Source organism: Aotus nancymaae, unplaced genomic scaffold (assembly GCF_030222135.1).
Source record: "Aotus nancymaae isolate 86718 unplaced genomic scaffold, 86718_ANA_hifiasm-v0.15.2.pri h1tg000062l, whole genome shotgun sequence".
Classification (NCBI taxonomy): Eukaryota; Metazoa; Chordata; class Mammalia; order Primates; family Aotidae; genus Aotus; species Aotus nancymaae.
This window is the reverse complement of record NW_026988476.1, coordinates 22,129,298-22,147,583: the sequence shown is the minus strand read 5'-3', so window position 1 is coordinate 22,147,583 and position 18,286 is coordinate 22,129,298. Positions and strand designations below refer to the sequence as shown.

Sequence of the window (18,286 nt, the reverse complement as noted above, 5' to 3'; positions counted from 1 at the left end):
TTCTGACTAATGTGGCATTGTGTAAGGATTCAGGGAGCGCATTGGTGTCCGATTCGAGTTTGAATCCTGGCCTTCCAAGCTTGCTGGGTGACCTGAAGTAACTTATGTAAGCGTAAGCCTCTGATTTCTCATGAATTTCTTGGGAGGATTCAATGAGACAGGATATTTGTGAAGTTCGTGGCTTCATGTCTGTAACTCACTGGTTCTTAATAAATAGTGGCTGCTGTTACTAATTTTAGAAGATTTAAAACAGTGGGAATGGGGCGGATGATGGGTAGAGAAAGAAGAATGTGCTTATTAAAGAGTTTTGTGTTAATTTGTGCCTAAGGGATCGCATTTCCATAAAGTTGAAGATGTAAATTTTATTGGAAGTCTTTAGAGCCTTCAGATCCTTCCGAGAATCTCCAGAATTTACAGTATGAGTTTCCTCTAAGTAAATTTTAAAGCCATGTATCAAATATTTTCTCAAAGGGATTTGAGGGAAAGATGCATTCCTGATTGGCATTCTCATTTGGGGGTTATGATTTCCTTCCCTGGGAAGAGCTTGGAAATATTAAAAAGCAGATCCATGGAGTCATGTGTTAAAGAGTTAAGAAGGGGCTGCACACCCTGCTTCAGACTGTGAGAGGTCGAGATGGCTGGAGTCACAGTGCAGGAGGCTTTAGGAACTGGCCATAGAGAAGAACAGAGGCGCAGCTATAAATCTTGTGGGGCATGAACTATATTTATCAGCTGCCGGATGCAGTCTACTATAGACATCTTGGAAATGGCAAAAATGCCTGTGAAAAGCTGGTTAATACATATTTAGGGAGAAAAAAATCTAACTAGAAGTTTTTGTAACTTAGACAAAAAAAAATCCAGTTTTTTTTAAAAGGGATTTAGAGGGATGTATGAAGTATAGAAGCATGCTATGGTTAAATACTTTTGAGAGGATGCAGTGACCATTTCTTTCACATAACACATTGGAACCTCAAAGATCTATCTTTTAAGTGTGGCCTTACTCTGGGAAGCCGTGTGTGAGTGACAGAGACATAGAACATTGCCCGGTATTAAGGACCCAGCCATGTGGTATCCAACTGGTTTCTTTTACTGATGAAATAGAAAGTGTATGGTTTTGGTACTAGGTGGACTTGACCTTGACTCCCAGCTCTGCTATGTGGTTTGGGGCAAGATACAGAGTCTGTTTGACCCTTGGCTCTCCTCAGCTCTAAAACGGAGTTAATGAAGACCTCATCGCGTACTTGCGAAAACTGAAATTGGGCTTCGGAAGCACCTGCTCAAAGCATCTGCCCAGGAAATTTTAGTTTCCCTTTGAAGCTTCATAGTAGTCAAGATTTAGGTGGCCGGGCGCGGTGGCTCACGCCTGTAATCCCAGCACTTGGGGAGACTGAGGCAGGTGGATCGTGAGGTCAGGAGTTCGAGACCAGTCCGGCCAACATATTGAAACCCTATCTCTACTACAAAGAAATACAAAAAATTAGCCAAGTGTGGTGGTGTGTGCCTGTAATCTCAGCTACTTAGGAGACTGAGGCAGGAGAATTGCTTGAATCTGGGAGGTGGAGGTTGCAGCGAGCCGAGATCATGCCATTGCACTCCAGCCTGGGTGACAGAGCGAGACTCCATCTCAAAAACAAAACAAAACAAAGATTTATTTAAAGGCCCAGAAAATATCACTCATTTTAAAATTTATTTTTTAATAAATGAGCCCCCTTTTTACAGACCTTTCTTTTTGTTCAGAAATGTAGATTCTTTTCAGGTCATGTCTACACTAGGCAGGAAGGTCCCGGCCACACTCGAGCTCTGTATTCCTTAGCCACAGAACAGTGAGCAGTACGATGGATGTGCAAGCATGCTTTGTCTTGTCTCCAGGGAGCTCTGGTAGTTTTGTTGTAAAACCAAAAAGTTACTCCAGCACCTGCCATGTACCCGTCTCTGACTTGGTGCTAGTAGCAGTTTTGGCTGGCATTTGCTGAGTGCTGCCTGCGCTCTAAAGTGGGAACTTGGCATTAAATTGCATTGCCACGGTGAGTCCTCAGAATCACCCTGTGGGGAGTTCAAGACCAGCCTGGGAAACATAGGGAGACCTTGTCTCTATAAAAAATTTAAAAAATTAGCTGGGTGTGGTGGTGCTCACCTGTGATCCTAGCTACTCAGGAGGCTGAGGTGGGAGGATCACTTCACCCCAAGAGTTCCAGGCTACAGTGAGCCATGATGGTGCCACTGCACAGCCTGGGCAACAGAAGGACACTGTCTGAAAAAAAAATTGTCCCTTAGAGTGGGTACTATCATCCTTTCCATTTTACAGAGATGGAAACTGAGCTTGGGAATACTTAGCAACTTGTCTAGCAAGGGCAAAGACTTCAACAAAGCCATGCAGGAATTAGAGAAAGCTGTAGGGTGACACAGAGTCAAAGGTACTGTCCAGGAGTCACTGCAGCTGGGGAGGGGAAGTCTTTGTGAAGAAGGGGGGCTTGAGCCAGGCCTGGGGTCAGAGTCTAAGAGGGAGAAAGTGTGAAAACATTATGAACAGAGAAGTGACAAGAGAGGAGGTGCAGAGATGGGAACGAGAAGGGAGGAAGGGAGGGAGAGAGACAGAGAGAGACAAAGGTTGTTAAGGCGGTGGGGTGTGAGAGGGTTGCCAGTGAGGGCTTCAGCTGCCTGGGACCATGGGACTGCCTGTGCTGTGAGAAGAATAGGGAGAATGAGGTTTGCCTGGAGGGGTCTTAGTTATTCTTAAGCCTACTGAGGCAGTGCTATATGCAGCTGAACTTAATGTCAGTCTGCATGATGAGTTAGAAGGAGGAAGGACATCTGGCTTTTAGAAACCGCATGTAGTCGCATTCCACTTTTGGCCTTGGGACAGGCTGCAGGAGTGTGTCGTAAGCTTGACTTCTACCCTGAGAAGAATTCAAGCAGGTGCTGCTGCCAATCCAACCCTCCAGGCGCCAAAGACCATCCCCTGGGTGCCCCTCCAGATTATAGAGGGTCTTTGACCAGGAGGCCCCCCCATACCTGTGAAGACACCTATATGAAAAGATTTCCTGGTAGGGGCCCTCTTCCTTCACCAGAAGTGGGGAGAGCCTGTTAGTGTCATGCCAGCAGTTATAAAAGGCCACCCCCAGGGTTCTGATTACTGTTTGCCACCAGCATCATTACACGCCACACACATACATTAAAATTAAACAAACATGAAACTGGAGGAAAAAGCAGTGCACCAGTTTTTCATTGTAAAGTTGGATATGGTTTTTCTAACTAGTCTGTCATTCTGGGAGATGGGGAAACTTAGAAAAATTTGTCCTGCAGTGAAAATGCCCTTTTTTTTTTTGAGGTAGCAGTAAAAATTGTTAATAGTGGCTCCAGCTGTCCTGAGGCAGCCCAGTGCAGGAAGCCTCCTGTGTCCCTGTGTTGGCCCAGTGAACCCGGTCCACACCAGGGAGCCTTCCCTCTGGCTGGGCCAGGGCCCTCTGTGAAGAAGGGCAGGCCGGCCAAGGGCTGCAGACAAATGCTTAAGTGTTTCTGGGAAAATGAAGATTGAAAGATGGCTCAGAACAAGGGCAGAGGAGAATTTCCCATTTTTATTACCAACTCCCAGCTAGGACAAGTCTCAAGTCCTTTGGCAGGGAGTTTGCTTCTTTCCTCTGATGTATCCCCACCCCATTTTTCTATTAAGGACGTGAGAAAAGTTTTTTTAAAAAAAGCATTAAATGGAAAAATGAAAGTGAGACTTAAAAAGTGTTCATATTAAGAATCCCTTAGCAACTATCAAACCTCAGTTAACAAATCCGTGACAAAATGAGGTCATCCAAACCTGGCCAGCCTCCACCCTCCTGCTGTGTCCCGAGGTGCCAGGAGACCTGTCTCTTTATGGGCTGACCCTCTGTGGCAGGAGCTCCTTGGCAGAGTGTGAGTCCCAGAGGAGGCCATGGACTAGAAAGTGTAATTCTCAAAGTGTGGGCTCTCATCCTGTCACTCAGCTGGGAACCTGGTTAAAAACACTGATTTCCAAGCCCCTCCTCTACCTTCTGAACCAGAATCTGCATTTTAAAGCCTGCTCCCTCCTTCACCTCCTCCAGGCCTCTGCCCAAATGTCCCCTTCTCCAAAGGTCTTCCCTGACCATACTATTTAAAAGAGTGAAGTGCGCCTGCCCCCTCTTACCCTCGTCTGTCCCTGCCATATTTCTCTGCACTTCAATGATTCTGATGCCTCCTCAATTTGGTGGGATTTAGAGCCAAAAGATTATTTAATCTCTGTGGGCTTCAATTTTCTAATCTATAAAATGGAGATAATTAATACCTTCTTACTAGAATAGGAAGAAGTACATGAAAATATACTCAAAGCCACGATGGGAAGGGACATACAAATGAACAACAAAAAGTAAAAGTGCCGCTTCTCCTTGGGCTTGTTCACTGCACATCTCATCTAGCTGGGATCCAGATCTTCATTCCAAGTCTTCAAGAAAGTCAGTGTCTTTGAGTCTAACTGCAATTCCCATAGAAATTTGAGCAGTCACGTTGGTGAGAGGTCTGGCTTTTCTCACCCTGGATAAATAGCTGCACGTGGGATCACCACGGTTCCAGCTCCGGCTCTCGCCTTTATTCAGGGAAGGGATATCTGACTGCTGTGCTTCTGTTTAACCCTTGCTAAAGGATCTTCACGTTGCATTCTTGTGGATAAATGCCCCAGTGGGCCGTGAGCACTGATTTCCACTTCTCAGATGGCCAGGAATGAGCATAAGAGCATTTCCTAACATTCTACCCACCCCAGGAGTTGCTAATTGGTCAGATTAGATTTGCTAATGATATTAATGAGCAACACCTAGCTCAGAAATCCAAGGCTTGTGAGTATCCCAAGCAACACCAATTGGTGTGAGAATCACTTGCAGGGGTGGCTAAAGTGTAAATGGAGATGCACGCAGAGCGTGGAATTGGTAGGTCTAAGGTGGGCCCTCAGGTGATCCTGATGCATTGGTCCCTGGAATCTACTGGAAGAAATGCAGCTCTCCGTGTGAACGACTGCATGGTGCTGTGCTGAGGGCGTAAGTTGTCATTCACCCCTTGGTGAATTTCCTTGACACCTCACGTTGTCAGAACTGAGCCCCACAGACCTGCTCCTCCTCAGTCTCCCTATCTCAGTAACTGACAGCTCCACCCTTTTGGTTTCCCACATAAGGATTGAACATCATCCCACATCCAATCCATCAGCAAGCCCTCTCGGTTCCACCTTCAGAATATCCCAGGCCTGGGCCCTTCTCATTCTCTGTACCAGCACTTCTTACTACCAAGGCACCAGCTCCTGCCTGATTTACCGTAGTCAGAGCAGGCTACTCTTTGCTCAAAAACCTCGAGTGCTTCCCATCTCACTCAGATGAAAGCCGAAATCCTTCCTGTGACCTCTGAGGCCCTGCATGAATGACCCAGCTCTCTTCTCACCGTCCCTCACACAGGCCCACACACTCCTCCTGTCTGACACAGCACCCTACCTGCCCTCATCTATGGGGTTCACACCCCCACTTCCTCCTGGCCTCTGCTTAGTCACCATCTCCCGAGGTCTTCCCTGACCATGCTATTTAAAAGAGCCGCGCGTATACCTCCCCACTCCCACCCTCTTGTCTTTCCCTGCTGTATTTCTCTGCACAGCTCTTAACGTATCCACCACACTAAGTAATTTCCTTGTTTATTGACTGCTGCTGGGGAGAACGTAAGCTTCAGGACGGGAATTTTTGTCTCTTTTGCTCCCTGCTATATTCTCGGTTTCTAGACCAGGGCCAGGTCTATAGTGAATGGTTAGTAAATGTTTGTTGAATTAGTGAATGAATGAACAAAAATTGTAAAAAGCATTTACCTTTCACCTAACAAGCTGCCATTGTAAATGTGAAGTGTGCAAACCTGTGTGTGCACCTGGGTATGAAGGCAGGTGTGGAACAGGGATTATAAATGGAGTCTTGCCTTCCCCCGGATTAGGGGGCTGGTCCATCCTCTTTCCCGCCCCCCTGCGTGACTGTCACGAAGCTGGGAGAGTGAGTGTGGCTTCTTGGCTCAGTAAGTACCATCCTAAAAATACAATATTCCACAAAAAACTGTTTAAAATGATTCCCAAGTTAGCTTACCAGTAACTAGTTAACCCATTGTAATTACGGTTTGAGTCTCACGATAGCCTTTCCTGGGAGCCTACTCATTGTTTCTTTTAATATAATAAAAACATGTAGTCTGGCTTCCAGTCAATATCTAAACCTTTGCACAGTTGCACTTGTACGTTGCTGGCTGCATCGCTGTGCCTCTTTTTACCTAGATAAAAGCTATGACTCCACCTAGTTTTTTAAGTTAACTCTCCACATCTATACTTTATCTCCTCCATCTTCTCTCTCCCTGTTTCGTAATTCAGTCTTAGAATAAGAATTGGGTTGCAGAACAGGACCTCACAAAATAACTGAAATAGGGTACAATCCGAGCCCATCATTTCCTTAATCTGTGGGCAGAACAGTGTGTAGAATTTGAATTGTTTTTTTATCTGAATTTTCTGAAAATGACCGCTCTTTAGACCTGTAGCAAATTGCCTTTTTATTTGGTGTTCAGAAGTACAGTTAGGAAGAAAGGCAACTTCTGGCAATGCAGGTGTGAGGAAGAGGTGTTACCCTGATTTTAGAGGTGAGGAAGCTGAAAGGCGGTTTTCACAGTCTCCACAGAGCCCCCGAGGACGGGCTGAGGTTGAATCCTAGAGCTTAGCACCTCTGCAGCCCCTCATCCCTCGAACTCTGGGAGAAAGCCCTGATGGCCCTTAAGCCAGGAGCACACTGAGAGTATGCAAGTTCCTCCAGGCACTGCTTCCTTACACTTAGCTGTTAATTTCTGGGCTGGAGAAGCCTGAGATTTTGACACATCCAAGTTACATTCTTTTTATTCAGAATGTTTTTTTCCCCCTTTCTTAAACCAACTATAGCGATACAGTTTTCTTCTCAGCAGTCTATTTTACCATGATCCATCCTGGGTGTTTTTTTCTGCCTTGAGTTTTATATTACTTTTTTTTTTTTTTCCCAAGTTAAGCCTGTCACTTTCTTGCTTAAATAAAGTTGAATCATGCCTAATTTTCTATTTTTATCGAACTGGAATTTCTCAGCCAAGTCATCCAGGCCCTAAACTAAATCTTGAGTCCTAACTTCATTCTTACTGTGTTCCAATCAGATTTTCCACTTGAGCCGACACTGTCTGTCCTGCTAACCCTCAGCTTGCTGCTTTCCCGAGGATCTGCAGGCAGTACTCCAGTCCTGTCCAAAAGCTAATGCCGCTGCTGCTGCTCTCACTTCTTACCTGTGCTGTTTTTCAACATGCTGTAAGATTCATCTACCTCATCTTCCGTGCTCGCTTCTGCCATTAAACCTGATTTATAAAGTATGACTCAAATTATACTTGAAGTCTGTACTGATTAGCCCCAGACATGTGATCATCCCTAATCTAGTGCTCATGATCTCCATACTTGGGTCCCACTGAAGGGGTCATGGAGAGGAGCAGTTAAGATTCTCGAACTAGACTTCCCAGGTTCACATCCCTACTTTGCCACTCACTGCCTGTGTGACTTCAGGCACTTCAGTCTATTGTGCTTCAGCTTTATCTGCAAACAGGGGTTAAAAAATTGTTCCTGGCCAGAGCAGTGGCTCACACCTGTAATCTCAGCACTCTGGGAGGCCTAGGTGGGAAGTTCACTTGAGCCCAGGAGTTCGAGACCAGCCTGGGCAATGAAGGGAGGAGCCCCACCCCCACCCTCCAACACACAAAGTAGCCAGGTGTGGTGCTTGCTTGTGTCTGTGGCTACGCTAATGGCTGAGGTAGGAGGATCGCTTGAGCCTGGGAAGTCGAGGTTTCAGTGAGCCGACATTGCACCACTGCACTCCAGCCTGGGTGACTCCAGACTGGTTTTGCAGAGCAAAACCCTGTCTGAAAAAATAAAGTCCCTGCTACATAGGGTTGTTGTGCAAATTAAGAGTTAATAAACGTAAAGCTTGTGTATGTTAAGGACTATTTAAGTGTGAACTTTTTTATATTTTGCTGCTGCAAGTCTTTATCCTGGTGACATTGTTACCTACATGGTGCTATGTCTCATTACTTTGTTTTCTGTTCACCTTGGGAATACTGGGTAAATATTGATCTTTGGATTTCTTCCTTCATCTCCTGTCTCTTCCTTAGCAGATCCAGACCAGGAACACAGCTACCATGTGGTTTTTCCTAAGAGTAGGGCGTCCTTGACGCCAGCGTCAGTGTCTCACACTAGAATTCCATGCCATCCCTGCTTAACAGCATGCTCCTGGAGTCTCCAGCCAACCCCAGCTCCTGGGGATGCGGAGGCAGAGGTGTGTGCAGCCACTTGGCCTCCTGGTGGCCATGCTTGGGATTGGCATAGTCCCCAGTGTCCTGGGGAAAGCACCTTCCTATCCATCCACAACCCTCACCACACTCTACCCCGTTGTGCAGTTCCTTTATGAACCATGGCATTTGCCCCAATTTCCCTGCAGCACAGATGGCCCTCTTCTTTTAATGGGCAGAATAAGTAGGAAATGGAAGAAACAGCTGCTGGGGCATTGAGCTTATCCTGGTTCTCCATAATTTGGAAGATCTGTGAGTGGGGTCCAAGCTGTCTGCTACTGCGTGGAAATAATGCTTGTGCCATATCCATCAGCGTAAACCCTGCCACGGGTATAGGGCATTGTAATAGCTTGAGTCCCTGTTATTTTGCCCTCCACCATCTCCTTCTCCCCATGCCCTTTCTTTGAGGTAGGTGCGTGTGTTCTTTAAGATGCTTCCCTCAAAACAATCTGGGTAGTGAGACCGGCTATTATCTTTTTTTTTTTAAGTTCAGTGTTACCTAAAAGAAGGATGGTTAGACATAAGATGTTTGTTAGCTTTTCTATTATGTCTTCCTATCAGAATGTCTTGAGGTTGAACCATATAAAAGTTCTGATATTTGGGCCAGGTACGGTGACTCACGCTTGTAATCCCAGCACTTTGGAAGGCCAAGGTGGGTGGATCACGAGGTCAGGAGTTTGAGATCAGCATGGCCAAGATGGTGAAACCCCATCTCTACTAAAAATACAAAAATTAGCCAGGCGCGTTGGTGGGCGCCTGTGATCCCAGCTACTCGGGAGGCTGAGGTAGGAGAATTGCTTGAACCTGGGAGGTGGAGGTTGCAGTGAGCTGAGATTGTGCCATTGCACTCTAGCTGGGCTACAGAGCGAGACTCCATCTTAAAAAAAAGAAGAAAAAGTGCTATTTGGCCCTTTTTGACCCACAAAAATATCGGTTTCATGAAGTTCAACCTAACTTGTACTTACTGGTTTACTTTCATTTTACTGCACTGAAACCCATGGGTGCAACCTCATCTTAGTTCACCAGCTCTGCAATGAGACCCAGCCGGGAGCAGTAAGCAATTCTTCTTGCCAGCAGACGAAGCAGGTGAATTCCCTTGGGTTGAATGTTACGCTGGTCTCTTAAACATCAAAAACCTATTTGTTTATTATGATCTAAGCTGCTTCTATGGAGCAGATGCTATGTCCCTGATGAAGCAATGACACTGGCATCATTTAGTCCTTTTAAGGCAAGTTTGTTTTATTTTTCAGTCTTCACATATAATGGTGCCAACAAGGAAACCTGTGAACACAACCACAGACAGTGCTCCCGGCATGCCTTCTGCACGGACTATGCCACTGGCTTCTGCTGCCACTGCCAATCCAGGTTTTATGGAAATGGGAAGCACTGTCTGCCCGAAGGTGATTGACTGGGGCTGGGGACTCCTGTGTCTATTCCTACTGCTTACCTGTTTCCAGCTACCACTGTGAGCTCTGCTTTACGGACCAAACATCTCTACTGCTTAAATCAGAGTACTAGCAACTTGCAGGTGCTCAATAAATGTTTGAGGAAAGAACTGGTTTGGGCTGATTCCCAATTTGAGAATTATCCAGAAATGCTTCCTTCTGCCAGCTCATTACAGCCAAAGAGGAGTGGAGAGGGGGAGGAGGGGAGAAAACAGATTGGAGGCAGGACTGTTTCATAGATGGATAATTGGTTGGTTAGGGAATCATTAAAATGACTTGCTAAAGAGTGAGTTTTGGAAGTTGTCAGTGGAATAAATATACCTGTGTGTACCCATCTCTAGCTAGGATGATACCCAAGCCTAACTGGATTTGCTGTCTTTTAGGGGCACCTCACCGAGTGAATGGGAAAGTAAGTGGTCACCTCCACGTGGGCCACACACCTGTGCACTTCACTGATGTGGACCTGCATGCTTATGTCGTGGGCAATGACGGCAGAGCCTATACGGCCATCAGCCACATCCCGCAGCCAGCAGCCCAGGCCCTCCTCCCCCTGACACCAATTGGTGGCCTGTTTGGCTGGCTTTTTGCTTTAGAAAAACCTGGCTCTGAGAATGGCTTCAGCCTCACAGGTGAGCAGGGCCTCTGAGAAGGCCGGTACTCGGCGTTGCTTTGGCAGTGGTGTTCCTGGGGGAAAGGTCTTAGGCCTTTACGCAGTGAAAGAGGAATCCCTTGCTTAACGTGCTAGAGCCACACGTATGTAGTTTTCTGGCCAGAGGTTGTGGGGAATGGTTTGACCTCACAGTACTGATTTTTGAAAGGCACTGATTTCTTCTCGGTGTTCTCCCAGCTGTTCTGAGAAACAGGATGTTTCCATTCAGAGCATTCATGTCCTCTAACCTCAATTTGTTGAAGCATATTTGTCAGGCTTTTTAAATTACGCACACATCTGTCAAATAAATGCAAAAATAGTACTTGGGGCACCTGGGGATGATTTTACTTCATGGGGAAGGGGTGCCCTTCTCCTCCCAGCTCCACAACTTGTAATAGTATAGGCCGGTGTGCCCCAGACTTGAACCTGCACACACATCACCTGGAGGTCTTGCCAAAATGCAAATTCTGGTTCAGCAGGCCTGGGGTGGGGTCTGTGACGTTGGTTTTCTACCCAGCTTCTAGGAGGTACCAGTGCTGCTGGGAAGGCCACCCACTGACAAGGATTTAGAAGATACTTTTTGGATTCTTACTTTTCCATCTGAAAACTTGATTCCTAGTGGTTTTATCTTAATTGCATGAAAAACAAAGTTCTGTGAGAGAAGTCCTTCCCCTATCTTTAACTGCAGAGCTCAGTAGCTGTTTATAGGTTCTTGCCTTTCATCAAACTTTGAATAAAACCTTGGGTCAAAAGTAGATTAAACATGGTACACCTGGTTAAATTTGTATTTCACATAAACAATAATTTTCTAGTAAGAGTATCCCCCAAATAGTGCATGAGACATACTTATCTGAAATTCAGACAAAAAACCCTGGATGTCTTGGGTGGTTTTTTGGTTGTCGGTAGGCTTGTGTGTTTTTGCTAAGTCTAGCAACCTTAGAGAAAATCGAGGACGTTCCCAAGAGTGTGTTTCTCAGAATACAAGCTTGTGCAGAGAGAAGCTGGGTGAGGTAAGGCAGGATGGAGCCATATTCTTCAGTGGAGAAGTCTGGGAAGGTGTGGAATCAACAGCTGATAGTGCTTACTCTCAGATATCAGATAATCTCCTTAGGCACAGTCTCCAAGAGCAGTAGAAATTGGGAGGGGGCAGCGTGTACTGGTAACTGTTTAAGTAAGGCCTCTTTTCATCCCTGTGCTAAATGTTTCTCATCTCCAGGTGCTGCCTTTATCCATGACATGGAAGTTACATTCTACCCTGGAGAGGAGAGGGTTCGCATCACTCAAACTGCTGAGGGACTTGACTCAGAGAACTATCTGAGCATTAAGACCAACATTCAAGGCCAGGTGCCTTACGTCCCAGCAAATTTCACAGCCCACATCTCTCCCTACAAGGAGCTGTACCACTACTCAGACTCTGGTATGTGTAACCAGTCTTCACAACTGTAAATGGGGATTGTACCCATCTCACAAGATAGTTTTAAGGCTTAAATGACTTACTACCTGGCATGTCCTAGAACAGTCAATGGAACATAAAATGAGCTCTGTTATGTTATTACTCTTATAGTTAGAATAAAATATATAGTGTAAGTGAGCAGAATGCTGGCTGCTATACACAAGAATATCTATATCCCTACCCAGTACTTTCAAATAACAGCATAATCAGTAGCAACATGGTCCATGGGGGTGGCTAGGGATGGTATAATTATGTACAGTTTTTAACCATCCTGCTTTCTGCAACATGGAAAATACTGATTATTGGAATTTTTGTCTCAACCTTGCTTCAGCTGATAAGTTCAGGCTGCTTTAAAAATCACAGAGGCCAGGTGCAGTGGCTCACGCCTGTAATTCCAACACTTTGGGAGGCTGATACAGGTGGATCACCTGAGGTCAGGAGTTGGAGACCAGTCTAGCCAACATGGCAAAACCCTGTCTCTACTAAAAATACAAACATGAGCTGAGCATGGTGGCAGGTGCCTGTAATCCCAGCTACTTGGGGGGCTGGGGCAGGAGAATCACCTGAACACCCAGGAAGTAGAGGTTGCAGTGAACCAAGATTGCACCACTATACTCCAGCCTGGGTGACAGAGCAAGACTCTGTCTCAAAAAAACAAAAAACACAGAGAATGCTGTAGTTTACTCTAAAAATAATGCTAGATTTGGAGTCAAAAGATAAGAACTTGTATCCTGGATTTGCTTATCTGTAGGGAAAGGCCTCTTAATATCTGAGAATGTATTTTCTCACCTTTAGTGTAGAAATAAAAATGCTTTTTCTGTGTTACATGGTCAGTAATATGTGTGAAGCATGATGTGTTCTGTGAAAATACTATCTGCGTGCAAGAGGCTGCCTCCATCACAGTTGCTGTTGTGCAGCACGGCAATCTAGATTGAGTTGTGCCTTTCCTCTGATCCCTGCTTCTCCTGTGCTGAGAGCTAGCAGCCTGGCAGGAATGTAGGGAAGAAACAGGAAGCAGAGACTTGGGCTGTGAACAAAATGGTCAATGTCCAGATAACTGACCTGGGCTTGTTCCCAGACTCAGATTATGAGAGACAACCCTTTCCTTTCTCTGGAATTCTTCGGATTTACTGAAGTGCAAGGTGTTGGAAGTCATCGCTTCTGTGCAATGTAGATGATGGATTGGTTTAAAATTTAAGGTGTAGAGTCAAACCAGTGTGAGTTTCAGTTCTAGCTCTATGTAGCAGCACTGCATCTTAGCCTACTTCACCTCTGTAAGCCTCTGATTGCATGATTTAGTGCCCACCTACCTGTGCTGTTGTGAGGAATAAATGAGGCAGTATGTATAGAGCACTGTTGGCATGGCTGGCACTTAGTCGCACTTATTCTTTGCATATAATGACATGGACGATTGTAGTGCCTTCTCCCTCTCAGCACTGTGACTTTGTATCCACTCAGGTTCTTGGGATTTCCTTGCACATTTTTTTATATAAACTCAGGAAGTTCCCAAGGGAACATGCTCCAAGAATTAGATGAAAAACTCTGCATAAAAAAACACCCCACATGAAAATCTCTGTATTTAATATATATATGTTTTAAATTACCAATGTGTTTATTGCAGCTGTAACCTCTACAAGTTCCAGAGAGTACTCTCTCACTTTTGGTGCAATCAACCAAACATGGTCCTACCGCGTCCACCAGAACATCACTTACCAGGTGTGCAGGCATGCCCCCAGACGCCCGGCCTTCCCCACCACCCAGCAGCTGAATATAGACCGGGTCTTTGCCTTGTATAATGATGAAGAAAGAGTGCTTAGATTTGCTGTGACCAATCAAATTGGCCCAGTTGAAGGTAAGGTTTTCTTTGTTGTTGTTGGGCAAAAATGATATCCTTTTAAGTAGAGTTAGAATAATTCACAGAGGTTACTAAGGGTTACCTCGTGCCAGGCTGTGTTAGGTGCTGGGTATAAGGATGAATAAAGCAGATCCTTGCCTTTGAGTTGGAAACAGAGAAAAAAATGGAATTTTAGGGCAAAGAACAGTGTCCCTGCCAAAGTCAGGAAAGAGAGGGCACGGTATATGAGGCTGGTTTATAGCAATACCCAGCTGTGTGTGCCAGTCAGGAACATACCTGTGAACAAGGTGGACTGGAATTAGGAGGGAGAGTGGTGCCGATAAGTATTTGTTACAAGTGTGGTAAGTGCAGGGAGCTATGAGTCTAGTTTGAAGATCAGGGAAGATGTCCCCAAGAAAGTGACATTTTAGCTAAAACAGATGAGAAGAATTTCATCCAAAACCAAAGTGGGGCAAAGAGCTAGTACTTGGAAAAAGAAAACAATATAGAACTTCATGTATAACTTCCCCCTCCCCAATCCCCAGAACATTATACTTAATGGTGAAAGACTGGATGCTTTTCCCTGAAGCGTAGGAACAAGACTAGGATGTCTGCTCTTGCCATTTTAATTCAACTCGGTACTAGAAGTTCTAGCCAGGGGGATTAGGCAAGAACATGAAATAAAAGCCATCTAAATTGGAAAGGAAGAAATAAAATGATTCTCAGATGACATGATCTTTTATGTAGAAAGTCTAAGGAATTCACTAAAAAACTATTAGAACTAAAGAAAAAATTCAGCAATGTTATAGGATATGCAAGATTAGTATACCAAAATTATATTTTTCTATAGTAGCAATGAGCAAACTGAAAATTAAATGCTATTTCAAAAAGTAATTTAAAAAAAAGTACAGTACTTGTGCATTGCATCCCACAAAACATTCTTGGAAAAAAGTTAAGACCTAGTTAAATGGGAAGATGTTCCATATTCATGGATTGAAAGACTTAATACTGTTAAGATATGAATGCTTCCCAAATTGATCTATTAATTCAACATAATCCCTATCAGAATCTCGGCTAGCTCTTTGCAGAAATTGGCAAGCTGATTGTAGAATTTATATGGAAACTCAAAGAACCCAGAATAGCCAAAACAGTCTTAGAAAAGAAGCATAAAGTCAGACTCATATTTCTCAAACTCAAAATGTAATCAAGATGGTGTGGTCCTGGCATAAGGATACACGTACAGATCAATGGAATAGAAGTGGGAACCCAGAAATAAGCACTCACATTAAAAGTCAATTGCTGCCGGGCACAGTAGCTCACGCCTGTAATCCCAGCACTTTGGGAGGCCAAGGCGGGTAGATCACGAGGTCAAGAGATCGAGACCATCCTGGTCAACATGGTGAAACCCCGTCTCTGCTGAAAAAAAATACAAAAATTAGCTGGGCATGGTGGTACACTCCTGTAGTCCCAGCTACTCGGGAGGCTGAGGCAGGATAATTGCTTGAACCCAGGAGGCGGAGGTTGCGGTGAGCCGAGATGGTGCCACTGCACTCCAGCCTGGGTAACAAGAGCAAAAAAACTCCATCTCCAAAAAAAAAAAAAAAAAAAAAAAAAGTCAATTGCTTTTTCAACAACAGTGCCAAAACAATTCAGTGGAGAAATAACAGTGTTTTAAACTGTTGCTAACTATAGGGCTGGGACCACTGAGTGACCACACACAAAAGAATGAAGTTGAATCCTTATCTCACAGCATATCCAAAAATAAACTCGAAATGGGCCCACAGACCTAAGTGTAAGAGCTAAAACTTTCAGAAGAAAACATAGGGGTACATTTTTGTGACTTTGAATTTAGTAGTGGTTTCTTAGGTACGACACAAGCAACAACAAAAGAAACTGGATGCCATCAAAATTTTAAATGTTTGTACTTCAAAGGACATTATTAGCAAAGTGAAAATGCAACCCATAGAATGGGAGACGGTATTTTAAATCATGTATTTAATAAGGGACTTGTTCTAGAGTATATGAAGTACTGTTACAACTCAATAAAAAGACAAAAAGCCAACTAAAAGATGGGCAAAGGATCTACAATTATCTTTCTCCAAAAAGATACGTAGATACCCAATGAGCATGTGTAAAGATGCTCTACATCATTAGTCATCAGGGAAATGCAAATCAAAACCACAATGAGATACTACTTGACATCATGTGGTTGAGTATAATCAAAAAACGGATAATAACAAGTGTTGGTGAGAATGTGGAAAATTCAGAACCCTCATACGTTGCTGGCGTGATTGTAAAATGATGTGGCTACTGTGAAAAACAGAAAATAGCAGTTTCTCAAAATGGTAAACACAAAGTTGCCATTTAACAGAGCAATTCTACTCACTATATACCCAAAAGAAATAAAAACATAGGTCCCCACAAAAACTTATGAATAATGCTGCTATGTATATACACGAATAATAGCCAAAAGGTCGAAGCACCCCACATGTCCATCAATTGATGGACAGCAAAAAACATTCATATACTAGAATATTATTCAACCATAAAAAGGAATGAAGTACGAATACGTGCTACAACATGGATGAACTCTGAAAACCTTATGTTAAATGAAGGTAGCTGGTCACAAAGGACAGCATACTGAATGATTGCATTTATGTGAAATATCCAGAATAGGCAAATCCACGTACATAGCATATTCCTGTTGCCCAGGGCTAGGAGATAATGAGGGCATAGGGAGTTAATAGCTAAAGGATACAGGGTTTCTTTTGGAGGTGATTAAAATGTTCTGAAATTGGTTGTGGTGATGGTTGTATAACACTGAATATACTAAATCATTTAATTATGTACTTTAAATAGATGACTTGTATGGTATGTGAATTACATCTCAACTGAAGGCTGAGCATGGTAGTTTATGCCTGTAATTCCAGCATTTTGGAGGCTGAGGTGGGTGGATCACCTGAGGTCAGGATTTTGACACTAGCCTAGCCAACATGGCAAAACTCTATCACTACAAAAAAAAATACATATATATATATGCACACAAAAATTAGCCAGATGTGGTGGCATGTGCATGTAATCTCAGCTACTCAGGAGGCTGAAGCAGGAGAACTGCTTGCCCCCAGGAGGCAGAGGTTGCAGTGAGCTGATACTGTGCCACTGCAGTCCAGCCTGGGCAATGACATAGCAAGACTCAAAAATAAATATAAAAATAAATGAATTGAAGGAAACAGTGGTAGAAACAAAACTGTAGAACCATTCTCATCAGGCACAGTGGCTTGTGCCTGTAATCCCAGTAATCCCAGCTACTATGGAGGCTGAGGTGGGAGGATCACCTGAGCCCAGGAGTTTGAGACCAGCCTTGGCCACATACAAGACCCCTTCTCAAGATAAACAGTGGTTCTCAAATTTCAGTGAGCATCATCCTCACCTATGAAGACTGATTTAAAAATACAGATAAAAGTATTTTAGGCATATCATGTCACAAAGAGACATGAAACTGAAAAGCCTGCTGCTCTGTGAAAGCAGCTAGTCTGAAGAGGCTACGTATAGAATGACTCTAACTATGTGACATTCTGGAAAAAGTTACACTATAGAGACAGAAGAAAGATCAGTGGTTGTCAGTGGCTCGGGAGGAAGGAGGAGCAGGATGCATAGGTGGAACATGGGATTTTTAGGGCAGTGAAACTATTCTGTATGATACTGTAATGTTGGATGTAGGCCATTGTGCATTTGTCAGTCTTTAGAACTGTCCAACGCCAAGGGTGAGCCCTAATGCAGACTATGGGCATCAGTTAATGATTCATTGAGGATAATAAATGTACCACACTAATGTACAATGTTAATAGGGGTAACTGTGCACCTGGGGGGCTGGGGGGATATGGAAACTCTGTAGTTACTGTTCCATTTTTCTCTAAATGTAAAACCACGCTAAAAAGCAAGGCCTTAATTTAAAAAAATGTTTTAAGCAAGCCAGAGAATGAGCTTGTGAAGTTGGGGAACTTCACAGATGGGAAGTGACTTTGTCAGATCGAGGGGACACTTTAATTCTGAAAAACAGAAGGTCATGTTTTCCCCTGGAATGTAAGAACCACACCATGAGAAAAAGACCATCTTCCTTGTTCAGCCACTGTATCGATACTATTGAGCCCAGAATTAGCTCCTCAGAGAGTGAATCTGTAACATGCGATTCTGTGGTTTGTTACTGGAGCTGAAGGCCCCTTAAGCCTTAGCAGGCTCCAGAGAAGTGTTGTTTCAGCAATATGATAATATTAAGGTACAAGGACTGGACTCTTTTCTAGGAGGCAGAAATAACTTGTAATGAGAATCATACGTTGATTTGGTTGATTGGTTTGGTTTTGGGAAACTTGGTTGGGAACGTAGGCATTGGGTGCCCAAAGATGGGTTTGTAAGGCAGTGAATTAATACATGAGAATGTGAGTTGATGTTAGAGGAACATGTACATCAGAGAGGGAAAGATTGCGGTAGTAGATTTCTCAATGACAGATTTAAACAAAACTACTGGGGAGAATGGTTTTTACCTCTAAATG

At 44.1% G+C, this 18,286-nt stretch overlaps 1 protein-coding gene across 3 annotated transcripts in view; it reads left to right on the top strand.

Annotated features, from left to right (window-relative positions):
• NID2 (nidogen 2) overlaps positions 1–18,286 on the top strand; it is a 64,222-nt gene that overhangs the window by 16,491 nt on the left and 29,445 nt on the right. For all 3 annotated transcript variants that reach the window (XM_064365868.1, XM_012451052.2, XM_064365869.1), the window contains exons 5-8: positions 9,606–9,755; positions 10,184–10,429; positions 11,666–11,866; positions 13,524–13,754. In XM_064365868.1, coding sequence (XP_064221938.1) covers positions 9,606–9,755; positions 10,184–10,429; positions 11,666–11,866; positions 13,524–13,754 — 828 coding nt within the window. The remainder of the gene's footprint in view (positions 1–9,605; positions 9,756–10,183; positions 10,430–11,665; positions 11,867–13,523; positions 13,755–18,286) is intronic.